The following is a 17,127-nucleotide window of genomic DNA, read 5'->3' as shown; positions in this document are numbered from 1 at the left end:
AGGTAATTGTCAGCAAGTTGTTGTTTTTGTTTTTTATTCAACTTCATTGGGGTCTATTTACTAACACTGGTTTATTAATTCATTTTTTAAAGATTTACTTATTTATTTGAAAGGCAGATTTATAGACAGGAAGAGGGAGAGACAGGTCTTCTATCCACTGATTATTTCCCCAAATGGCCACAACAGCCAGGGTTGGGACAGGTTGAAGCCAGGAGCTTGGAAATTCATCTGGGTCTCCCATATGAGTGGCAGGGGCTCAAGTCCTGGACCACCCTCTGCTGCTCTCCCAGGCACAAGAGCAGTGAGCTGGATCAGAATTGGAGCAACCTGGACTCAACCAGCATCCATATGGGATGCTGGCATCACAGGTGGTGGCTTTGCCCATTACACCACAGCACTGGCCCGAACCAGCATTTAAATAATCAAATTTTATTTGTTGAATTTTTTTTAACTTTTTTTTAAAAAGATTTATTTATTTGAAAGTCAGAGTTACACAGAGAGAGGAGAGGCAGAGAGAGAGAGGTCTTTCAACCATTGGTTGACTCCCCAGATGGCTGCAACTGGACAGAGCTGCGCTAATCTGAAGCCAGGAGCCAGGAGCTTCTTCTGGGTCTCCTACGTGGGTGCAGGGGCCCAAGGACTTGGGCCATCTTCTACTGCTTGCCCAGGCCACAGCAGAGAGCTGGATTGGAAGTGGAGCAGCTGAGACTAGAACCGGCGCCCATATGGGATGCCGGTGCTTCAGGCCAGGGCGTTAACCTACTGTGCCACAGCACCGGCCCCCAAGATTTTTTTTTTTAAAGATTTATTTATTTATTTGAAATGCAAAGTTAAAGAGAGAGAGAGGGAGAGAGAGAGGTCTTCCATCTGCTGGTTCACTCCCCAAAAGGCCACATGGCCAGAGCTGCACCAGTCCAAAGCCAGGAGCTTCTTCCAGGTCTCCCATGTTGGTGTAGGGGCCCAAGGACTTGGGCCATCATCCATTGCTTTCCCAGGCCATAGCAGAGAGCTGGATTGGAAGTGGAGCAGCTGGAACTTGAACCAGCACCCATATGCGATGCCAGCACTGCAGGTGGCAGCTTTACCTGCTATGCCACAGCACTGGCCCCAAGATTTATTTATTTATTTGAAAGGCAGAGTTACAGAGAGGCAGAGGCAGAGAGAGACAGAGAGAAGTCTTTTATCTGCTGGTTCACAACCCAAATGGCCGCAATGGCTGGAGCTGGGCCAATCCACAGCCAGGAGCCAGGAACTTCTTCCAATTCTCCCATACAGGTACAGGGGCCCAAGGACTTGGGCCATCTTCTACTGCTTTCCCAGGCCATATCAGAGAGCTGGATTGGAAGTGAGGCAGCTGGGACTCAACCAGTGCCCATATGGGATGCTGGTATTACAGGTGGAGGCTTCATTTACTTGTTACACCACAGTGCCGGCCCCTGTGTGTTGAATTGCAAAATCTATGGACGAGAAAGATTAAATTCTTAGAGTGGAAATACTAATACTAAACTTATTATAGCTATTGTAGTTTGACATACTTGCATGTTTCTAAGGAAAATTTGCATATCTGTAGTAGATACATTCATTTTCGATTAATTTTGTCAATTCCTTCACCATAGAAGATCTGTTAGACTCTCTGCTCAGAAGGATTTGGAACAGAAAGAAAAATGCCATGTAAACATGAAAGCTAAGAGATGTGCCACTCCTGGAATCATTAGTGACATTCCACCTTCCAAAAAAATGAAAGTGTAAGTAATTATGCTTCTTATTGCAAGGATAGACATATTGTACCTTGTATACCTGTAAGATAAGTTTCTTTCCTGAATTTGAATTTTAAAGTGAATAGAGTAAAATCACAACTGGGAACATATTTAATCCCTTTGATGCACTTGGAGCTTGGGAAACTTCTAAAGCCATGACCATGGTTAGGTGAATGGCTACTTGTCAACTTGGAGAGTGCTCAAATTGTAGTTGTCACAGGTTAATAAAAAGCTGAGTACTTGGTACTTGTTCTTACCAGTTACAAATGTATTTTGCTGCAAGTTAATTAGTCTATTTAGTCTCAGTGGTTTAATGAGTAGTGATTTATTTTCACAGAAGTGTAGAAGTACAGTCTGCTGACTGGTTCAGAGAACAGTGTTAGGGCTAACATCTGTGATTCTTAGCTTTTTCCTTTTCCTTGTTGCCTCATTGTCACAAGATTTCTGTTATATTTCTATTTTTTAAATATTTATTTATTTGAAAGGAAGTATGACAGGGAGAGACAGAAAAATCTTAAATCCACTGATTCACTTCCCCAAATGGCTACAACAACCAGATCTGAGTCAGGTCAAAGCCAGGAGCCTAGAACTCTGTGCTGGCCAAACACTTGGTCCATCATCGGTTGCCTTCCCAGGCACATTAGAGTAGCCAGGAAGCAAACTGGCACTGTAGTATGGTATACTGGCATTGTAAGAGGTATCTTAACCCACTGTGCCACAATGCCACTATATTTCTAGGCATATCATGTTCAAGGAGAGTAGGGCAAAAGAAGTAGGCAGTACCAATATAGCAGGAAAGTGAAATCTTTCTCAAAACCATTTATTTATTTATTTTTTTTCAAAGATGCATTTATTTGAGAGGCAGAGTTACTGACAGAGAGAGGGAGAGACCAAGAGAAAGGTCTTCCACCCGCTTGTTCACCTCCCAAATGGGCGCAATGGCTAGAGATGGACCTATCTAAAGCCAGAAGCCAGGAACTTCTTCCGGGTCTCCTATACCCGTATTGGTGCCCATATGGGATACCAGTGCCACAGGTGGAGGCTTAGCCCACTATACCATAGCACCAACCCCATCTGTTTCAGTTATGTCTTAGTTCCCTAGACTGTCATTTGGATCCCCTAGTTGCAACAGAGGCTGTCAAGTATAATCCTTACTTGTAACTTGGTGCATTGCTGCTTCCTCCTCAAAATTTGGGGTTCTATTAGTAAGAAAGAGATGGAATAGGTATCAGAAAGGCAAGTAGCTGTCTGCTGTTTGATCATTTGATGATGAGCAAGTGAAATTCCTCTTTACCATTGGAAAATTCTTAACTTCCACTGGCTTTCTCAAAGCTTACTCGTTGGAACCATTGGTATGTATGATCTAATGATACTGTTGGAAGAATCTTGTAGCTGAAGCATATTTGTTATCCTAAAGAATGAGAAAATTTCATCCACACATAGTAGATTTAGGGAGGTGAGTGGTATGTGATATACTTAACAAGTTATGCATGTTTTGTCCTCTTCCATTCCAGTTCTAATAATAAGAAGAAATCAGAGGAAGAAGGCAGTGCTCGTAAAGATATTTCTGGCAAGAATGAATCTTCTCCAGAAAAAGCTAAAGGTAGCAGACACACTGTAGCTTGTGTACCACCTGTAAGGTAAGTTTCTTTTCTTTTCAGAGTGAAATAGGGTAAAATTACAAATGGGAACATAGGCAATCTGGTACACTTGGAGCTTGGGAAACTATTAAGGCTGTGACATCCTGAGATGAATTTTTCTGTTCTTGGATGGTGTTCAACTCTTAAAACAATGAGGAACACATGCTATTAAAGCAAATAAAAAGAAAGAATAAAGAGAAAAGTTGGAAATGTTCTTAGTACCTAAATTGAATAGATCTTTTTTTCCAATTCCCTTCTAGTCTTTACCTAAGTAAACATACATACAAGTATTTTCAGTCAAATAACATTAACATCCTTTTTATTCACTTGCCTGGAGACCATTTCATTTTTTTCCCCTGTGCTGCTGCGAAGTTGTCTCATTTATCATCAAATTATATTTAACCATATCCTGTTAAAAGCATAGTTTCCAGTATTTATTCTTATAAGTAATCTGTGAACCAACTTCACAGGTAGAGCCATTTCTCTGAGTGGTTTTCTCAGCATAAGGAAAGATTCTGTGATCAAAAGGTCTGACTGGTTTTATGGGTGTTGATATTTATAGGCAATTTAAAAAGCATTTATTTATTAGAGGGAGAAGAGAGCATCTGCAAGAGCACTCCCCAAACTGCTGATTGACTCCCCAAATGCCCATATAGAGCAAAGAATGCAGTCCAGGTTGTCCATGTGCATGGCAGGAACTCAGTGACTTGAAACATTCACCTCTGACTCCTAGGGTCTGCATTAGCAGAAAGCAGGAATCAGGAGCCAGAACCATGTACTAGGTACTCTAGTATGGGAGAAAAGTATTGTAACTGCCAGCCTAAACACCTGTTCTCTGCCAATTTTATTTCTGCCATAAAAGTACTGATTTACATACTACTGGCTTTGAAAGAATATTTTTATAACCTTGTAAGCTTACCTGCTTTTTTTTTTTTTCTAAAGATTTATTTTATTTATTTGAAAGAGTTAGAGAGAGAGGTAGAGACAGAGAGAGAGGTCTTCCATCCACTGGTTCACTCCCCAGATGGCTGCAACAACTGGAGCTGTGCAAATCCGAAGCCAGGAGCTTCCTCCAGGTCCCCCACTTGGGTGCAGGGGCCCAAGGACTTGGGCCATCTTCACTGCTTTCCCAGGCCATAACAGAGAGCTGGATCAGAAGAGGACTTGAACTGGTGTCCATATGGGATGCCGGCACTGGAGGTGGTGGCTTTACCTGCTCTGCCACAGTGCCAGCCTCTGCTATTATTAATTATATTCACCACATTGTATGATAGATCTCAATAAAAAAAAGTATTCTTCCTGAGATTTAAAAAAATTTTTTTCTTAGACCATCTCCCCATTCTTCCCAGCATCAAATTATTTTTATTTTAATTTATTGACAATACTATTTTTTTTTTTTTAAGATTTGTTTATTTGAGTTACAGAGAGAGAGAGGAGAGAAATCTTCCATCCTCTGGTTCACTCTCCAAATGGCCACAACCACAGGACTGGGCCAGGCTGAAGCCAGGAGCCAGGAGCTTACTTTGGGTCTCCCATGTGGGTGCAGGGTCCCAAGCACCTGGGCCATCCTCTGATTTCCCAGGCACATTAACAGGGAGCTGGATTGGGAATGGAACAGCCAGGGCTTAAACTGGTATCCATACGGGATGCTGGCACTACAGGTGGAGGCTTAACTTTCTATGGTACAATACTGATTGCCCCATGTAACTCTGCCTTTCAAACAAATAAAAAGTAAATCTTAAAAAAAGAAAGAGTGGCTACTGTATATATATATTGAACTTTACTGTGTGTCAAGCACTCTAGGAACATCTGATTTAACAGCCACAAATATTCCATGAGCATGGGTATTTACATTCCTTAATTTTTAGTGGAGAAAACAGGCTCAAAGATTTAAATAGTTTTCTCAAGATTATATAGACAGAAAATGAAATGACATTGGGATTTGAAGCTTATTTGGCTTTACTTTTAAAGACTCTATTACACTCATTTTATGTATCTTAACCCATTGCTATATTTGGAAATATTTTTCCTATTCTAGTTTTTATTGTTGTTGTTGTTGTTGTTAAGGATTTATTTATTATTTGTAATGGAGAGTTATAGAGAGAGAGAGTGAGAGAGAGAGATCTTCAGCTGCTGATTCACTACCCAAATGGCTGCAACAGCCGGGAATGCCATAGGCCAAACCCAGGAGCCTGGGACTCTATTCAGGTCTCCAATGTGGGTGCAGGGGCCCAAACACTTGCTGTTTTTCCCAGGCTCATTAGCAGGAAGCTGGATGGAAGTGGTACAGCTGGCATTGAAACTGGCACCCATATGGATGTTGGTGTTACAGATGGTGGTTTAATCTGCTGTGCCACAATGCTTGCCTCTCTATTAGTCTTTTAATTTTAGTTTTTCTTGCAACATAAATACTCATCATATTGTCAGATTTATGGATTTTCTGTAATATCTTCTCTACTCTGTTTCAGCTATTTTTTCTGAAATTATTCAATATTTTGATTTATTTTTCACAGTGTTATCTAATAAGTATCTGTTCATTAGATAATTTTTGATTTTGATTATTTTATCAGGTTTAAAATATAGTTTTTTGGGGGACCGGTGCTGTGGTATAGTGGGTAAAACTGCCGCCTGCAGTGCCGTTATCCCATATGGGAGCTGGTTCAAGTCTCAGCTGCTCCAATTTCCATCCAGCTTTCTGCTGTGGCCTGGGAAAACCGATGGCTCAAGTCCTCGGGCCCCTGTACCCGTGTGGGAGACCCAGAAGAAGCTCCTGGGTCCTGGCTTCAGATCGCTGCAGCTCTGGCCATTGCGGCCATCTAGGGAGTGAACCAGCACATGGAAGAACTCTCTCCATCTCTCTGCCTCTCCTTCTCTCTGTGTAACTCTGACTTTTTTTTTTTTTTTTCTTTTTTTTTGACAGGCAGAGTGGCAAGTGAGAGAGAGAAACAGAGAGAAAGGTCTTCCTTTTGCCGTTGGTTCACGGCCGGCATACCATGCTGATCCGAAGGCAGGAGCCAGGTGCTTCTCCTGGTCTCCCATGGGGTGCAGGGCCCAAGCACTTGGGCCCTCCTCCACTGCACTCCCGGGCCATAGCAGAGAGCTGGTCTGGAAGAGGGGCAACCAGGACAGAATCTGGCGCCCTGACTGGGATTAGAACCCGGTGTGCCGGCGCTGCTAGGTGGAGGATTAGCCTATTGAGCCGCGGCGCCGGCCATAACTCTGACTTTCAAATAAATAAATAAATCTTTTTTTTTTAAAGAATAAATAAATCTTTAAAAAATAAATAAAAATATAGGTTTTGTTTTAAAGATTTATTTTATTTATTTGAAAGAGTTACAGAGAGAGGTAGAGACAGACAGTGAGGTCTTCCATCTGCTGGTTCATACCCCAAATGGCCACAATGGCTGGAGTTGAGCCTATCTGAAACCAGGAGCCAGATGCCTCCTCCAGGTCCCCTACGTGAGTGTAGGTACCAAGGACCTAGGCTTTCCCAGGTGCACTGGTCGGGAGCTGGATTGGAAGTAGAGCAGCTGGGTCTCAAGCAGCGCCCATATGGGATGCTGGTGCTGCAGGCCAAGGCTTTAAACCCAGCTCACCATAGCGCCGGCCCCAAAACATGGTTTCTATATTTGCCCTTAGATTCTATCGAATCGGTGAGCCTCTATTATGTCTTACTGATTTAACTTTCAGACAGAAGGTTTTGAAAAGTACTGAGGAGCAAGAGTTGGAGAAGAGAATGAAAATGCAACAGGAAGTGGTGGAGATGCGGAAAAAGAATGAAGAATTCAAGAAGCTTGCCCTTGCAGGAGCAGGTTAGCTTGATTCTGGTAGATGCTAATTTGTGAAGAATGCTGCTAGTGATCTTGGTAGGGTTTTTTTTTTGTTTTTTTTTTTTTTTTTGAGGTCTCAGCCAAAAAGGCTTATTAGTCTCAGCATAAAAAACATGTTTATTTAGAAAGCTGGATGTGGATTCTTTATATCACAATGGTGTTTCTATAGAACATTTTATGTACGTTAGCCTTCCTTAGATCATGCCATTCCTTTTTTGAAATAGAAAAAGAAGAAACTAGGATTGAGACAGATGGTAATTGAGCAGGTTTTTTTTGTTTTGTTTTGTGTTTTTTTTTTTTTTCCTGTTAATCCATTTCATTATAATCTAAAGGCAAAGGAATGGAAAACTGAGTAAGATCCAGTTGCAGCTATGGAGGAAAAGATGACTGAAGGAGCTGCAGGTTGGGGAGAGTCATAGTTCTGCTTTGCTATGACATTGCGTTTTTATTGTTGGGGTTAAAGCTATTAAGTCTTGTTTACTGTGTTGAAAAAGCACTCCCAAAATGGCTACAATGGCTAGGGCTGGGCCAGGCTAAAAACAGGAGCCTGAAACTCCATCTAGGTCTCTCATGTGGGTGCCATCTTCTGTTGCTTTCCCAGGAGCATTAAAAGGGAGGTGGATCAGGAACAGAGCAACTGGGACTTGAACTGGAGCTTGTGTATAGAACGCTGGTTTTGTAGGCAGTGGCTTAACCCAGTGCACCACAAGGATTCTTATTCTCTATAGAGAATTCTGTTCTCTACATGTAGTAGTGTCCGTGAGGACTGTTTCTGCTTTTGGGTGACATGTAGATGGTGAACCGTCAGATCCATGGTAATAGAAATACCAAAAGGTCTGGAGTAAAAAAGGACTTATTGATGTTTCCTATTCTTTTTAAGTTTTAATTATTTTTAACAGAATCAATATGGTTTGTAGGTAAAATTCTAAAAACATAGTGATATTTTCTTCCTCCTTCCCCCAATCTTTTATGATTTTAATGTTATCTGTGTTTTACTGTGTTCCTCACTCAGGGCAACCTGTGAAAAAATCAGTGAGCCAGGTAACCAAATCGGTTGACTTCCACTTTCGCACGGATGAGCGAATCAAACAACACCCAAAGAACCAGGAGGAATATAAGGAAGTGAACTTTACATCTGAACTGCGAAAGCATCCTCCATCTCCGGTGAGTTGATGGACTAAATGAATAGCCCTGTTACTAATTCAGTTAGGATTTCAGATGTAACATTTGTGGTTACTATTTATATTAGTATAATCAAGACAGACATGTTTTGAATTAGATAATCTAAATTCTCATTTTGCCCCTGTTATCTTTGTGATCTTGAATAAATCACTACCTTTCCAGGAACCAGCGTACCAAATTGTTGTGAAGACTTGATTGAGAATGTAGGTAAAATAGATAGCATTGTGAATGGGAAATTACAATTTCGGCATTTATACTGTTAGGAAATTCTTTTTTTTTTTTTTTTTTTTTTTGACAGGCAGAGTGGACAGTGAGAGAGAGACAGAGAGAAAGGTCTTCCTTTGCCGTTGATTCACCCTCCAATGGCCGCCACAGCCGGCGCGCTGCGACCGGCGCACCGCGCTGATCTGATGGCAGGAGCCAGGTACTTCTCCTGGTCTCCCATGGGGTGCAGGGCCCAAGCACTTGGGCCCTCCTCCACTGCACTCCCTGGCCACAGCAGAGAGCTGGCCTGGAAGAGGGGCAACTGGGACAGAATCCGGTGCCCTGACCGGGACTAGAACCCGGTGTGCTGGCGCCGCAAGGCGGAGGATTAGCCTAGTGAACCGCGGCGCCGGCAGGAAATTCTTTTTTTTTTTTAAAGATTTATTTATTTATTTGAAAGTCAGAGTTACACAGAACAGAGAGAGAGAGAGAGTCTTCCATCTGCTGGTTCACTCCTCAATTGGCCACAATGGCTGGAGCTACACTGATCCGAAGCCAGGAGCTTCTTCTGGGTCTCAAACACGGGTGCAAGGGCCAAAGGACTTGGGCCATCTTCTACTGCTTGCCCAGGCCACAGCATAGAGCTGGATGGGAAGTGGAGCAGCCGGGTCTTGAACTGGCACCCATGTGGGATGCTGGTGCTTCAGGCCAGTGCGTTAACCTGCTGCGCCATAGTGCCGGCCCCAGAAATTTCAGATTTCAACAAGAGACCCATTTTCTTGAATAACCACGTTGATGGGAAAGTGAGCATCCACAGACCTCATCTTGTAATTGAAGCCCAGTGTAACCCCCTTAATCATATTCTGTACATGACTGCAGGTGGTGTGAACAGTTGCCATCTCCTTTCAGTTTCCCCACCATTTGTCAACTGGAGCCTCTTTTTCTTTCCAAGGAGGCTGATGTGTTCTACACTGATGTGACTGAAGGCCCTTCACAGGGTTTCTCTGGGCCCCTTCACAATAACTATGCGCCCCTTTGATGTTGACATTTTCTGGAATGTCAACAGTCTGATTGCTGAGAATGGTCTTCATTCTTGCAGTAGATGCAGCAAAGAGAACTCATATTATTTTTTTAAAGATTTATTTACTTATTTGAAAGGCAGAGTTAAAGGCAGGGGCAGAAAGAGGAGGTCTTCCATCTGCTGGCTCATTCCCCAACTGGCCTCAAGGGCTAGAGCTGGGCCAATCCGAAGCCTGGAGCTTCTTCCGGGTCTGCCACGCTGATACAGGGCCCCTGGGACTTGGGCCATCTTCTGCTGCTTTCTCAGGCCATAGCAGAGAGCTGAGTCAAAAGTGGTGCAGCGGGACTTGGACCAGCACCCATAAGGGATGCCAGCAGTGCAGGCAGCAGCTTTACCTGCTATGCCACAGTGCTGGCCCCCATTGTCATATTTTGAAGTCAATACTTTGCAGACTTAAACTCTAAGGTTGTGCTGCATGTTTTGAAATAAATTTTTTTAAAGAGATTTGCTTCTATTCTGAGACCAGCTTCATCAGAATTAATGATCCATGCAGTAAGCTTTTGCATCAGTTTGAGGAGGTGAGTGGAGATTCTGATTCAGACAGACCCAGAAGCCTGATCAGGTTTTGTCTGTGGATGAGCTTAGGGATGGGATGCCTTTGTAGCTTTTTGTTTGAATTCTAAGCTTGCTTACTTTTGATAGCTTTAAAATATTGACTTGCTTGAGAAAAATCACCTGTGTACTATTTATTGCAGAATAATAGTTGAGTGCTAGAACCTTTCTCCCCCCTCTCCTTTATTTTGAAGATAGAAATAATGCTGATTATAATTCTTAGCCAAGAACTGACAAACTTCAGAAGGTAATTTTGGCTAACTTTTCTCCTTACAGGCTCGAGTGACTAGGGGCTGTACCATTATTAAGCCTTTCAACCTGTCCCAAGGAAAGAAAAGAACATTTGATGAAGCGGCTTCTACATATGTGCCTCTTGCACAGCAGGTGGAAGCCTTCCATAAACGAACCCCTAACAGATACCATTTGAGGAGCAAGAAAGAGGATATTAGTAAGTTTCCTATCAGTATTATACCTAGCTGGCGCATACCCCCGAGTTCTTAGCAGAGGCAGAGTGAAAGGAGGATGAAAGAGTGAGAGGAGTGGCTGTAACTGCTGATGGGTATGTAGATTTGGTGGTTAACCGATGAGGGGATTCTATAAGAGAGAAGATAAGGAAGTCTGAGGAACATAGGTGGTGTAAAATAGTTGTTGAGAGTATAGGGCTGGTATTCTGGATAAAGCAGAATCTAATTGTTTTGCCTATAAATTTTTACTCTTGCAAGGTATTTTTTTTTCTTTTGTTAAAAGATTTATTTACTTGAAAGGCAGAGTTACAGAGAGGCAGAGGGAGAGAGAGAGGTCTTTTCATTCACTGACTGGTTCACTCCCCAAATGGCTAACAACAGCCAGAGATGGGCTAATCTGAAGCCAGGAGCTTGGAGCTAGCTTCTTCAGTTCTCCCACCTGGGTGCAGAAACCCAAGGACTTGGGCCATCTTCTACTGCTTGCCCAGGCCATAGCAGAGATCTGGATGGGAAGTGGAGCAGCCAGGTCTCGAAATGGCACCCATATGGGATGCTGGCGCTTCAGGCCAGGGCCTTAACCCACTGTGCCACAGCGCCAGCCCCCATGTAACTCTATCTTTCAAATAAAATAAATCTTTAAAAAAACCAAAACAAAACAAATTATATATGACTCTTAGTGTGATATCCCTGCTTTTAGAATTCCAGTTCCATTGAAGCATGACTTACTTTTAAATAGATTTGGTTCTGATTTTCTGTAATAAGATCTAAATTGGAGGATTCATTCAATATCATCTTGAAAATTGATAAAATTATCCCTCTCCAGAAAAATTCATGATTTTTTTAAAGATTTTTTTTTTTTTTTTAATTTGAAACACAATGTTACAGAAAAAGACACAGAGGGAGAAAGGTCTTCTATCTACTAGTTTACTTCCCAAATGGCTGCAATGGCCGGAGCTGAGCTAATCTGAAACCAGGAGCCAGGAGCTTCTTCTATGTCTCCCACGTGGGTGTAGGGGCCCAAGCACTTGGGCAATTCTCTGCTGCTATCCCAGAAACATTAGTAGGAAGCTGGATCAGAAGTGGAGCAGCTGGAACTCAAACCGGCACCCGTATGGGATGCTGGCATTGCAGGTCAGGGATTTAACCCACTGTGCCACAGTACTGGCCCCAATTCCTGATTTCTATAAGAGGTAGTGATGGTCTTAATATTGATACTTTTCCCATTTGACTTCCTATGAAATGATGCTGCTTTGTTATAGACTGAGAGTTACTACTGTGTCTTTAGAAAGGCCCTAGATTTAAAGCTGAATAAACAAAAATTTTATTTGTCAATAACAAAATAGTTGCATTGTCAATAGAAAGTACAGACCTGTTCAGTGATAAGGAACCCATCAGACATGACTGGACTCTAAATTCAGGAGATGACAATAGAATATACCCAAAAGCTACCTTGGTCATACTCTTCAATAGCAATAGGAAATGGACTGAACTTTGGTGAGTAAGCTCAGTGTGTAGGGCCAGCTATGTTGTGGTTAGTTCATCCATCTCTGGGCTACCTCTTTGAGGCAGCACTTAGAGGTTAAGTAGATCTTGAGGATATAGATAAATGTTTGTGATCTTGGTTTACAGACCTGTTACCCTCTAAATCTTCTGTGACCAAGCTATCCAGAGACCCACAGACTCCTGTACTACAAACCAAACATCGAGCAAGGCCTGTGACCTACAAAAGTGCAGCAGACCAGGAGGCTGAGGAGCTTGAGAAACTACAACAGTAAGTTCCATTGGTAGTGTCTGAGAGAGAGCTCCCAGAGTTTGGCTACTTTCTTTTCAGTTTTAAAGGGACAACAACTGCTATCCTTTCTTTCCTCCTTTTTTTTTTTTTTTTTTTTTTTAATATTTTTCATTTATTTATTTAATTTGAAATTCAGAGTTACAGAGAGGGAGAAATACATGGAGAGCATTATCTTCCATTCTCTGGTTCACTACCCAGATAGCTGCAACAGCCAGTGCTGGGCCAGGCTGAAGCCAGGGGCCAGGAGTTTCTTCCAGGTTTTTCACATGGGTGACAGGGGCCCAGATACTTGGGCCATCATTTGCTGCTTTTCCAGGCCATTCACAGGGAGCTGGATTTAAAGTGGAATAGCTGAGACACTAACTGGCCTCCATATAGGATGCTGGTGACACACACAGTGGCTTTACCCACTGTGTCACAACACTGGCCCCTTTCTGAGAAAATTTATGGCATTTGAGTTGTAGGCTCTGCAGGTTTGTGCCCCTGCCTCTGTAATTAAAGAATTGGAAGTGCTTTATGTCCTTTATAAATTAAAAAAAATAATGCAGAGATTGGAATGGGAGAATTTAACAATTCCAGTTAAGGAATGTCTTCTGAGGTTAGTTTAGAAAGGTCTTTATGCCTACATAAGGGATTGTTAGAGCTATCATCAGTGGAGGAAACTGGAACTTAATGTGGTTAGAATGAGAGTTCATCTCTTACCCTTCCATTCTCTGTTGTGCTACTTTTGAGGACTTCATCTGTGAAAAAAGCTCTAAGTTTTAGAGTGATGGGTACATTAGGACTGATTTATTCTTTGCTCCAGAGGTAAAGATAATGGCTGTGGAGAAAGTTGAAATTTATCTCTGAATATGGATAGTCTTATTTTTTTGTGTTTGGCCAAGTAAAAAGGCCATTTTTGCTGTTTGTGTAATTTTTATATTATTTAAAAGGTTTTTTATGGCTGTCATTTAACTCCCACCTTACAGGTACAAATTCAAAGCTCGGGAACTTGATCCCAGAATTCTTGAAGGTGGCCCCATCTTGCCCAAGAAACCACCTGTGAAACCATCCACTCAGCCTATTGGCTTTGATTTGGAAATTGAGAAAAGAATCCAGGAGCGAGAATCAAGGAAGAAATTAGAGGATGAACACTTTGAATTTCATTCCAGACCTTGCCCAACTAAGATATTGGAAGATGTTGTGGTAAGAAAGAATAGTTAAGGCTCTGGGGGCTAGCAAAAGTGTCTTGTCAGTGACCAAATATCAACCTTTTTGTAAATGTTTTGAGTGGATATTATGAACAGGGCATCACATTATGAACTATATGTAGGTATAAAGAGACATAACAGAAATGGATTTTGGTCCGAGGCAACATGCAGTGTAATAAGGGCAATAACATGTATAAATAATATAAAATGGACAGAAGTGCTATAGGAATTCAGAGGAGAAGGAGAATTACTTTTTCCAGATAGGAGGCTTAGGAAGTGCTTTGTGGAGGATACAGCATTTGACTTAAGCCTTAATGTTGTATAGTAGTAGTTGTCATCATTGTGTCATTGTAACTGGTACTTGTACTGTATATACCAGGCACTGCTCTGTGCCTTGTTCATGTGCAGTTGTAGCTCTATATCTGGGGGGGATTTGTTCCAGAACCACCATGGATATCAAACTCAAGTCTCTTAGGAAATGCTATAATAATTGCATATAAACTATACATATCTTCCTTAATACTTTAAATCATCCCTAGATTATTTGTAATATCTTGTACAGTGAAATTCTATGTAAATAGTTGTGCTGTATAACAGGTATTCCCTTGTTTAGGGAATAATGACAAGAAAAAAGTCTGCGTGTTCAGTACAGATAAGAGTTTTTCCCCCACAAATATTTACCATGTGCAGTTGGTTGAATCCACTGTTACAAAATTCATGGATACAAGGGGCCAACTGTGATAACTTTTTTTTTTTTTAAGATTTATTTACTTATTTGAAAGGCAGAGTTACACAGAGAGAGGAGGAGAAGCAGAAAGAAAGGGAGAGTGATCTTCCATCTGCAGGTGCACTCCCCAGAAGGTCACAGTGGCTGGAGCTGGTCTCCCATGTGGGTGCAGGGGCCCAAGTCCTTGGGCCATCTTCTACTGCTTTTCTAGGCCATAGCAGAGAGCTGGATCGGAAGTGGAGCAGCCAGGTCTCAAACCAACGCACATAAAGGATGCCGGCACTTCAGGTGGCGGCTTTACCCGCTTCGCCACAACGCCGACCCCATTGATAACTATTAACTCATTATTTTTGACAACAACCTCTTTTAAGTGGGTTACTTTAGTTATCCTCATTTCAGATGAGGCACAGTCAAGTTACATAGCTTTCCTAGGGCACGCAGCTAGTTTATGGTGGAGCTAGGATAGAGTCTGTGATCCTGGCACTCATTATGTACCTTTCCAGTACATGATAGAGTTTGGATATGCAGAACTTCAAATGAAATGAACTTGCAAAGTATTTCATTCAGTGGAAGTAACATTAATGTGAAAAGAAGACTGAAGGTAGCAAATGCAGAGCACGTATTAGGAGCTCTGAGTGAAGAAAAGTTTTTAAAGAGCAGTTAGAAACTAGAGAAGTGGAATCAGTTTGGTAGACTCACAACCACAGTTTTAATGCAATCGGAGAGAAAAATGCTATAGTTAAAGAATAAGAAGAAGTGATAGTGGACAGGGTTGTGGCATAGTGTGTTAAAATTAATTTTATGGGAGGGTATTGCGTGCATTTGGGGAGTGAACCGGCTGATCCAAGATCTTTTATCTGTCTCTCTGCCTTTTGAATAAAGTGAGAATAAGTAAAAATGCTTAAAAATGTGAAACAATCAAAAAAGGAGTTCTTCTACCATTAACCTAGATAAAAGTCAATCCAAATTGGCAGGGAAAGGAGGACGTCCCCCCTTCTGCACAGAACTATGTCTAAAAAATTATGCAGGTGCTTAACTCTGTCACTTATTGTTATTTTTAAAAGGTTTATTTATTTGGAAAGGCAGAGTTATATATACAGAAAGATCTTCAACTGCTATTTAACTCTCTGAATGGCCGCAGTGCCATGGCTGGGCCAGGCTGAAGCCAGGAGGCACGTGCTTCATCCTGGTTACCCACCTGGGTGGCAGGGGCCAAGCACATGGGCCATTTTCTACTGCTTTCCCAGGCACATTAGCAGGAGGTTGGATCAGAAGTGGAGCAGACTGGACATGGACCAGCACCCATGTGGGGTGCCAGTATTGCAAGTGGTGGCTTAACCCACTGTGCCACGTGCTGGTCCTGTGGTTTTGCTTCTGATTCAGCTTCTTGCTAACGTATACTCTAGAAGGAACAGTGATGACTCAAGTACTTGAGTCCCTGCCACCCACTGGAAGACCCAGATTGAGTTTTTCTCCTGGCTTCTACCTGGAGTCTGGCTGTTAAAGGCATTCGGGGAATAAACCAGTGCAAGGAAGATATGTTTGTCTCTTAAAATTGAAAAAAAAAAATTCTTTAAAAAAAAGTTGGTGTCAGGAGAAAATAGATCTTTTTAACTTCTAGTCTTGGACTCTTAACAGCAGAACTGAAGAGCTTGCCTCCCAGAGCCTGGTACAACACATCTGTCTGCCACTGTTGTTTCCCCAACTGTGTCGCCTAGTGCTGAAGCTTCATTTCCATGTGTCTTGATGGTTCATCTTGTGTTCTCCTGCTTGTGGTTGATAGGTGGCAATGAAACAACAGGGTTGATGAGAGATGGGCTCGGGCAGCAGTGGGCCATGAGGCAGATATAAAAAAGGTCTCGTGGGGCAGAGGTGGAGTGATGAAAGCCTTGAGCATGAGGGTGTGAAATGTGAACTTGTTGCCGACATCTAATGGGGAGCTGGGGCACCAAGGAGGTAGATGTAGTGAGGCCAGTGAGTAATTTTAGCTTAGATATTTTAGGGATGACTTGGGGGAGACCAGCAGGCTATTTTTTTGCATACTCCCTGAGATAAATTGCTTCACTGTAATGACCTGTGAAGCCTTGGAGCCTATTCCAGAGCACTTGGGGACATACGCTGCTTTAGAAGAAACACTTACCCAACATCCCTAATCCCTTTTCTGGATGCTTTTTCTTTTTCTTTTTCTTTTTTTTTTTTTTTTTTTTTTTTTTTGACAGGCAGAGTGGACAGTGAGAGAGAGAGACAGAGAGAAAGGTCTTCCTTTTGCCGTTGGTTCACCCTCCAATGGCCGCCGCTGCAGCCGGCGCACCGCGCTGATCCTGGCAGGAGCCAGGAGCCAGGTGCTTTTCCTGGTCTCCCATGGGGTGCAGGGCCCAAGCACCTGGGCCATCCTCCACTGCACTCCCTGGCCATAGCAGAGAGCTGGCCTGGAAGAGGGGCGACCGGGACAGAATCCGGCGCCCCAACCGGGACTAGAACCCGGTGTGCCGGCGCCGCAAGGTGGAGGATTAGCCTATTGAGCCACGGCGCCGGCCTTGGATGCTTTTTCTAAATGCTTCATCTGTCCACCTGCATTGCACATTTCCAGCCATATATCGCCTCTCCAGAGATACTTTCCCCAAACTTGCTGCTGAGGAAGCTGCCTCCCAGCAGCTGTTAGCTCCACATTCTGCTGGATTTCTTCGGGGCAATTGTGAAAATTAGGA

The 17,127-nt window shown here is 42.6% G+C and overlaps 1 protein-coding gene across 4 annotated transcripts in view; it reads left to right on the top strand.

Moving 5' to 3' along the window:
- The window catches only part of TPX2 (TPX2 microtubule nucleation factor), a 54,145-nt gene that overhangs the window by 20,811 nt on the left and 16,207 nt on the right, over positions 1 to 17,127 (top strand). For 2 of the 4 annotated variants that reach the window (XM_070051967.1, XM_008256161.4), the window contains exons 5-11: positions 1,620 to 1,745; positions 3,272 to 3,397; positions 7,088 to 7,209; positions 8,240 to 8,391; positions 10,523 to 10,694; positions 12,340 to 12,481; positions 13,471 to 13,687. In XM_070051967.1, the coding sequence (XP_069908068.1) occupies positions 1,620 to 1,745; positions 3,272 to 3,397; positions 7,088 to 7,209; positions 8,240 to 8,391; positions 10,523 to 10,694; positions 12,340 to 12,481; positions 13,471 to 13,687 (1,057 nt within the window). Of the gene's footprint in view, positions 1 to 1,616; positions 1,746 to 3,271; positions 3,398 to 7,087; positions 7,210 to 8,239; positions 8,392 to 10,522; positions 10,695 to 12,339; positions 12,482 to 13,470; positions 13,688 to 17,127 lie in introns of all 4 variants that reach the window. The other 2 variants (XM_008256162.4, XM_002710846.5) reach the window with 1 other exon arrangement.

The sequence above is a fragment of the Oryctolagus cuniculus genome, chromosome 11, assembly GCF_964237555.1.
Source record: "Oryctolagus cuniculus chromosome 11, mOryCun1.1, whole genome shotgun sequence".
Lineage (NCBI taxonomy): Eukaryota > Metazoa > Chordata > Mammalia > Lagomorpha > Leporidae > Oryctolagus > Oryctolagus cuniculus.
Note: the sequence above shows the minus strand (reverse complement) of the source record. Positions and strands in the feature narration are given on the sequence as shown.